Genomic DNA, 8482 nt, shown 5'->3' with positions numbered 1-8482 from the left:
GACTTCCCTCAGAGAAGGCAGAGCAGGGTGCTAGGTGGCAGATATGGCTGGACTCTCCTCAGAGAAGACAGAGCAGGATGCTAGGCGACAGACATGGTTGGACTTCCTTCAGAGAAGGGAGGGCAGTGTGCTACATGACAGACATGGCTGGACTCCCACTCAAAGAAGGCAGAGCATGGTGCTTTGTGGCAAACATGGCTAAACGTTCCTTAAAAAAGGCAGAAAGAGTTTAGTACTCACTGAACGAGCACAGTGTATATAGAAATAAGAAGTGATGACAGAGATTTCTACACACCTACTGATCATTAGACCAGTCAACTCTACTGTGCAGTAAGGAAGTTGAAGTTGCCCTATAACTGGCAATTTTCAGGAGAAATCAATTTTTTCTTTAGGTATCTAAGTGTTCAAATTCCCTGCATATGTTTTATTTTACTGTATGTGTCACACAGTGTGTGAAGTAAATAAAAAAAAATATCTATGAATAATTAAAAAGAGGAAAAATAAATATATTTAGAAAAAAACTGCCTTTCCAAATTGCCGATACTAATCCGACTCCAATAGATGAAACATTTGCTCGATGTATAAAAAAAACTTGTTATAAAAAGATATCAAAATGTAAAATTAATTTTAATGCTTCATTTTGGTTATAAATACAAAACATGTGCAATACTTCCTTTATTTTTCTCTACTTTTGGCTAAAAAAACCTCACTTGTATTTAAAGATCAAGATTTAAGTCACATGTGTCATGAAAAAAGATAGAACATTTTTCTGACTATCAAATGAGAAAAAAAATTACAGCTCTGTGAATAACGTTTACAAAAAAATCTGAAAAAGTGCATGGCCAGTAAAGGGGGAAAATGGCATGGTCTTAAATTGCTTGATCTGGTCACCTCAATTTTTTCTTATAGCATATAAGAAATTGGAAAAATTCTCACCTCTGAATATGCATCACAATTTTAGTAAAGTTACCGAGATTCTGCTCTTGGGATTTCAGAATTTGCAAGGTTTCAATCCTTATTTCTTTTTCATTGTGCTGGTGATATACTTTGTGACAATATGTGGAAACCTCCTGATCATTCTGGTGGTGTCCTGCAGCCGATCGCTCCACTCTCCCATGTACTTCTTCCTCACACAACTCTCCTTCTCTGATATTCTTCTCTCCACCACCATCGTACCCAACATGCTCCACATTGTGCTGTATGAGGGAAGTTCTGTGTCTTTTATTGGATGTTTGTGTCAATTCTATTGTTTTTCAGCCTCTGAAATACTGGAATGTCTTCTTCTGATGGTGATGTCCTATGACCGGTATCAGGCCATCTGTCACCCTCTACATTACATCTCAGTCATGGACCTCACATTTTGTGCCAGAGCCGTTCTCTCGTGTTGGTTCATGATTTGTGTTGCATTGCTGATGATCTTTTTTACCATGAGTCGTTTCGATTTCTGTGGACCAAACATCATTGACCATTTCTTCTGTGATTTGGAACCATTACTGGAGCTTTCCTGTTCAGATACTTTTATGATGAAGCTGGAAGCTTTTTTCATTGTTATTGTATATGCAATTTGCCCTCTTATTGTTATTATACTTTCCTATGTGTACATCATAGTCGCCATACTAAAGATCCCATCTGTGACCGGGCGGCAGAAGACCTTCTCCACCTGAAGCTCCCACCTGGCTGTGGTGGCCTTATTTTATGGATCCCTTATCACCACTTATGTGTTTCCACGCAAGCAAAATGCAAACACATTCCTGTCTCTGTTCTACACCGTAATTACTCCACTTCTCAATCCGATGATTTACAGTCTGAGCAATAAACATATTAAGCAGGCTCTTAGAAAACTTATGAATACCATGTTTGCAGTGCCTCATATTTATTGGCTCCTTGGTGCTCCTGTCTTAGCATCCTCTCAAAATAATTCAGTCACTTGAAAATTAGAAGAAATGTGCAAGTTTGGTGCAAAATCCTATATAGACGTCTCTGGATTCTTGTCTACAAAGTCATCAACATTTATCCTCATATTGCATCCATATTCAGAAGTCATACTTTTTTCTTGAGCTTGCAAAAAGTGCAATAGAAGCAAACTTAAGTAAGGGATGTGCAATTACCGAAGCTGGGAGAGTTTGCCGGGTCCCCTAGTACTGTGCCGGGTAATTACACATCCCTTACTTAAGTTTGCTTCTGTTGCACTTGCACTTTACTTGTCCTTGTGTCTATCAGCCAGTGTTACTCCTTTCCTGTGTTAAGTGCACACTTATGAAAGCAATGTCATTACACCTGTTTGTACACCCTATGCTTTGACTAATAAAGATTTCTACTTTTTAACTACTTTCCTTGTGTTATAGTCCTTTCTGCACCATTTTTCTACATGATCTCTGTATGTGTTTAGCAGTCCAGGATGCACCACTAAGGACTATAAGAAACAACTAAAATGTCTGCCCATATTACGCTAAAATGAGGATTAATGTACTTGTGTAAATTTATTATAAAGTGAGCATGTACAACCTGTGTTGTTTGATGGCCTTCTTGGAAATTACTTGACATCAATATCAGTGGTTCCTTTCAGCCAAAACCACACAGGGGGACCTGGTGAATGACCTGCATAGAGCTGGGACCACCGTAACAAAGGCTACCATCAGTAAAACACTGCACCACCAAGGACTCCTGCAGTGCCAGACGTGTCCCCTTGCTTAAAGGTACCTTCACACTAAACGACGCTGCAGCGATCCAGACAATGATCCGGATCGCTGCAGCGTCGCTGTTTGGTCGCTGGAGAGCTGTCACACAGACAGCTCTCCAGCAACCAACGATGCCGGTAACCAGGGTAAACATCGGGTTACTAAGCGCAGGGCCGCGCTTAGTAACCCGATGTTTACCCTGGATACCATCCTAAAAGTAAAAAAAACAAACGCTTCATACTTACCTTCGGCTGTCTGTCCCCGGCGCTGTGCTTCTCTGTACTGGCTGTGAGCACAGCGGCTGGAAAGCACAGCGGTGACGTCACCGCTCTGCTTTCCGGCCGCTGTGCTCACAGTGAGTGCAGGAAAGCACAGCGCCGGAGGACAGACAGCCGAAGGTAAGTATGAAGCGTTTGTTTTTTTTACTTTTAGGATGGTATCCAGGGTAAACATCGGGTTACTAAGCGTGGCCCTGCGCTTAGTAACCCGATGTTTACCCTGGTTACCAGCGAAGACATCGCTGAATCGGTGTCACACACGCCGATTCAGCGATGTCAGCGGGAGAGCCAGCGACCAAATAAAGTTCTGGTCTTCTAGCCCCGACCAACGACATCACAGCAGGATTCTGATCGCTGCTGCCTGTCACACTGGACGATATCGCTAGCCAGGACGCTGCAACGTCACGGATCGCTAGCGATATCGTTTAGTGTGAAGGTACCTTAACTCCTTAAGCCCCGAGGGTGGTTTGCACGTTAATGACCGGGCCAATTTTTACAATTCTGACCACTGTCCCTTTATAAGGTTATAACTCTGGAATGCTTCAACGGATCTTGGCGATTCTGACAATGTTTTCTCGTGACATGTTGTACTTCATGATAGTGGTAAAATTTCTTCGATATACCTTGTGTTTATTTGTGAAAAAAACGGAAATTTGGCAAAAATGTTGAAAATTTTGCAATTTTCCAACTTTGAATTTTTATTTCCTTAAATCACAGAGATATGTCACACAAAATACTTAATAAGTAACATTTCCCACATGTCTACTTTACATTAGCTCAATTTTGGAACCAAAAATTTTTTTATTAGGAAGTTATAAGGGTTAAAACTTGACCAGCAATTTCTCGTTTTTACAACACCAATATTTTTTAGGGACCACATCACATTTGAAGGGTCTATATGATAAACTGCACTCCTTAAGGTGCTCAAAACCACATTCAAGAAGTTTATTAACCCTTCAGGTGTTTTACAGGAATTTTTGGAATGTTTAAAAAAAAATTAACATTTAACTTTTTTTAACAAAAAATTTAATTCAGCTCCAATCTGTTTTATTTTCCCAAGGGTAAGAGAAGAAATTGGACTCCAAAAGTTGTTGTGCCATTTGTTCTGAGTACACTGATACCCTACATGTGGGGGTAAACCACTGTTTGGGCTCATGGCAGAGCTCGGAAGGGAAGGAGCGCCGTTTGTCTTTTCAATGCAAAATTGACTGGAATTGAGATGGGACGCCATGTTGCGTTTGGAGAGCCCCTGATGTGCCTAAACATTGAAACCCCCCACAATTGACACCATTTTGCAAAGTAGACCCCCTAAGGAACTTTTCTAGATGTGTGGTGAGCACTTTAACCCACCAAGTGCTTCACAGAAGTTTATAATGCAGAGCCGTAAAAATAAAAAATCATATTTTTTCACAAATATGACCTTTTTGCGCCCAATTTTTTAATTTTTCCAAGGGTAGGAGAAGAACCTAGATCCCAAAAGTTGTTGTGCTATTTGTTCTGAGAACGCCAATACCCCACATGTGGGGGTAAACCACTGTTTGGGCGCATGGCAGAGCTCGGAAGGAAAGGAGCGCTGTTTGACTTTTCAATGCAAAATTGACTGGATTTGAGATGGGACATCATGTCATGTTTGGAGAGCCCCTGATGGGCCTAAACATTGAAACCCCCACAAGTGACACCATTTTGGAAAGTAGACCCCCTAAGGAACTTATCTAGCTGTGTTTTGACAGCTTTGAACCCCCAAGTGTTTCACTACAGTTTATAATGCAGAGCCATGAAAATAAAAATTATTTTTTTTTCACAAAAATTATAAAAATATTTTAGCCCCCAGTTTTGTATTTTCCCAAAGGTAACAGCAGAAATTCTCCCCCAAAAGTTGTTATCCAATTTTTCTTGAGTACGCTGATACCCCATATGTGGGGGGGAACCACCGTTTGTGTGCATGGCAGAGCTCGGAAGGGAAGGAGCGTCATTTGGAATGCAGACTTAGATAGATTGGTCTGCAGGCGTCGCGTTGCATTTCCAAAGCCCCTGATGCACCTAAACAGTAGAAACCCCCCACAAGTGATACCATTTTGGAAACTAGATCCCCCAAGGAACTTATCTAGATGTGTTTTGACAGCTTTGAACCCCCAAGTGTTTCACTACAGTTTATAACGCAGTGTCGTGAAAATAAAAATTAATTTTTAATTTTTTTCCCACAAAAATGTTTTTTTAACCCCCCCAAATTTTTATTTTCCCAAGGGTAACAAGAGAAATTGGACCCCAATATTTGTTGTCCAATTTGTCCTGAGTATGTTGATACCCCATATGTTGGGGTAAACCCCTGTTTGGGCCCACGGGAGAGCTCAGAAGAGAAGGACCACTGTTTTACTTTTTCAACGCAGAATTGGCTGGAATTGAGTTGTGAATTCTGCTCTTGGGTTCCCTCCAGTGGTTGTTGGTGGGAATGCAGTTGTCTCTGAGTCACAGTCCTGGCCAGGTGTATCTGCTAATTGCTGTTCTGACTGGGATATTTAAGTGTGCAGGATTCATTAGCCCTTGCCAGTTGTCAATGTTTCTTTGGAAGTGTTGGATCTCTGCCTGGCCCTCCTGCTTATCTGCCAGTTCAGCAAAGATAGGTGTCTGTTTCTTTTTCTGAAGCACACTTGCTGTGTGCTTATTTTCAGTGCTGATCTTTTGTTTCTATTTGTCCAGCTTAGACTGTGTCAGTTGTTTTTCTCAGTCTGATTGGATTCTCTGGAGTTGCAGATATACTCTCCACATCTTTAGTTAGGTGGTGGAGTTTTGTATTTTCTGCTGTGGATATTTTTGTAGTATTTTTATGCTGACCGCTTAGTATCCTGTCCTGTCCTTTTCTATGTAGCTAGAAGTGCCTCCTTTGCTAAGCCTGTTTTCTGCCTGCGTGTGTCTTTTCCTCTCCAACTCACAGTCATTATTTGTGGGGGGCTGCCTATCCTTTGGGGGTCTACTCTGAGGCAAGATAGTTTTCCTATTTCCATCTTTAGGGATATTTAGTTCTCCGGCTGTGTCGAGGTGTCTAGGTTTTGTTAGGCACACCCCATGGCTACTTCTAGTTGCGGTGATAAGATCAGGGTTTGCGGTCTGTATAGTTACCACTTACTCCAGTGAAGGTTTTCATGCTGCTCCAAGGCCACCTAATCATAACAGTACAACTGGCCCACAATGAGTTAAATGCATCTCAGAAGAAGGGAGGAAAGGTCTTGAGCCATTTTTTTTCTTCAGTCTACTTTGTCTTCTCCTCCCTCTTAGTCTCTGGGTGGCTGAAAAGCCTTGTGCTAGCATGAATGTTCAGGAATTAGTTACTCGTTTAGACCAGCTTGCTGCTAGGGTACAGGGTATTTCTGATTACATTGTTCAGACTCCGGCTTTAGAACCGAAGATTCCTACTCCTGATTTGTTTTTTGGTGACAGGTCCAAATTTTTGAGTTTTAAAAACAACTGTAAACTGTTTTTTGCATTGAAACCTCGATCCTCTTGTGATTCCATTCAACAGTAGGGTTGAGCAAAACGGGTCGGCCATTTTCAGAAGTCGCCGACTTTTGGCAAAGTCGGGTTTCATGAAACCCGACCCCTGTGTGGGGTCGGCCATGAGGTCGGCGATCTTCTGAATCTGGTATCGGAATTCCGATACCGAGTTCCGTTATGTTTGCAATATTGGAAATCGGTATCGGAATCGATATTTAAGTGTAAAATAAAGAATTAAAATAAAAAATATTGCTATACTTACCCTCTGACGCGCCCTGGTACTAACCGGCAGCCTTCCTTCCTTAGAATCAGCACATGAATAACCTTAGATGACGTCGCGGCTTGTGATTGGTCGCGCGACAGTCCATGTGACCGCTCACGTGACCAATCACAAGTCGCGACGTCACCGAAGGTCCTTCAAGCGCTGATTCTTAGGAAGGAAGGATGCCGGAAAGAAGCAGGGAGCGTCCGAGGGTGAGTATATACCTAATAGGAATATACTCACCCTCGGACGCGCCCTGCTTCTTTCCGGCAGCCTTCCTTCCTAAGAATCAGCGCTTGAAGGACCTTCGGTGACGTTGCGGCTTGTGATTGGTCGCGTGAGCGGTCACATGGGCGGTCGCGCGACCAATCACAAGCCGCGACGTCATCTAAGGTCCTTCACGCGCTGATTCTAAGGAAGGAAGGCTGCCGGTTAGTACCAGGTCGCGTCAGAGGGTAAGTATAGCAATATTTTTTATTTTAATTCTTTATTTTACACTTAAATATGGATCCCAGGGCCTGAAGGAGAGATTCCTCTCCTTCAGACCCTGGGAACCATTGGAAACCCAATGCACTGCATTGGGTTTCGTGTTTCGGCCGACCCCGACCCCGACTTTTTTATAGGATCGGCCGATTTCACTCAACCCGACTTTTGAAAAAGTCGGGTTTCATGAAACCCGACCCGATCCTATAAAAGTAAAAGTCGCTCAACCCTATTCAACAGGTTAAAATTATCATCTCCCTGCTGCGTGGTGATCCACACGATTGGGCATTTTCCCTGGAATCTGTGGATCCTGCTTTGCTTAATGTAGACTCCTTCTTTCAGGCGTTAGGATTACTGTATGATGAACCTAATTCTGTGGATCAAGCTGAGAAGACCTTGTTGGCCTTGTCTCAGGGGCAAGAGGCGGCTGAATTGTATTGTTAGAAATTCAGAAAATGGTCTGTGTTGACTAAATGGAATAATAATGCTTTGGCGGCAATTTTCAGAAAGGGTCTTTCTGAATCCGTAAAAGATGTTATGGTGGGGTTTCCCACACCCTCCAATCTGAGTGATTCTATGTCTCTGGCCATTCAGATTGACCGGCGCTTGCAGGAGCGCAGAATTGTGCGCGCTGTGGCGTTATCCTCAGAGCAAATTCCTGAGTCTATGCAGTGTGATAGGATTCTGTCTAGAACGGAACGACAAGGTTTCAGACGTCTCAATAGGCTGTGTTATTATTGTGGCGACGCTTCCATGTCATTTCTGTCTGCCCTAAGCGGACAAAGAGGATCGCCAGTTCATTTACCATCAGTACTGTACAACCTAAATTTCTGTTATCTGTGTCCTTGATCTGTTCATTGTCATCATTTTCTGTCATGGCGTTTGTGGATTCAGGCGCTGCCTTGAACTTAATGGACTTTGACTTTGCTAGGCATTGTGGTTTTCCCTTGCAGCCTTTGCAGAACCCTATTCTTTTAAGGGGCATTGATGCTACACCCTTGGCTAAAAATAAGCCCCAGTTTTGGACACAGGTGACCATGCGCATGGCGCCAGCCCATCAGGAAGATTGTCGATTTCTGGTGTTGCATAATTTGCATGATGCTATCGTGCTGGGTTTTCCATGGTTGCAGGTACATAATCCTGTGTTGGATTGGAAGTCCATGTCTGTGACTAGTTGTGGTCGTCAGGGGGTTCATAATGATGTTCCTCTGATGTCTATCGCCCCTTCTTCCTCTTCTGAAATTCCAGAGTTTTTGTCTGATTTTCAGGATGTATTCGATGAGCCCAAGTCC

General features: G+C 42.7%; 1 protein-coding gene across 1 annotated transcript; it reads left to right on the top strand.

The window, feature by feature from the left end:
* The first annotated feature begins 944 nt into the window (after window positions 1-944).
* On the top strand, window positions 945-1664 carry LOC138674873 (olfactory receptor 6N1-like). Its single transcript, XM_069762694.1, has one exon. It carries the CDS (start codon window positions 945-947, stop codon window positions 1662-1664), a length of 720 nt encoding a protein of 239 aa, XP_069618795.1.
* The last annotated feature ends 6818 nt before the right edge of the window (window positions 1665-8482 follow it).

This window comes from Ranitomeya imitator, chromosome 4, assembly GCF_032444005.1.
Source record: "Ranitomeya imitator isolate aRanImi1 chromosome 4, aRanImi1.pri, whole genome shotgun sequence".
NCBI lineage: Eukaryota > Metazoa > Chordata > Amphibia > Anura > Dendrobatidae > Ranitomeya > Ranitomeya imitator.
This window is presented reverse-complemented; position numbering and strand designations above follow the sequence as displayed.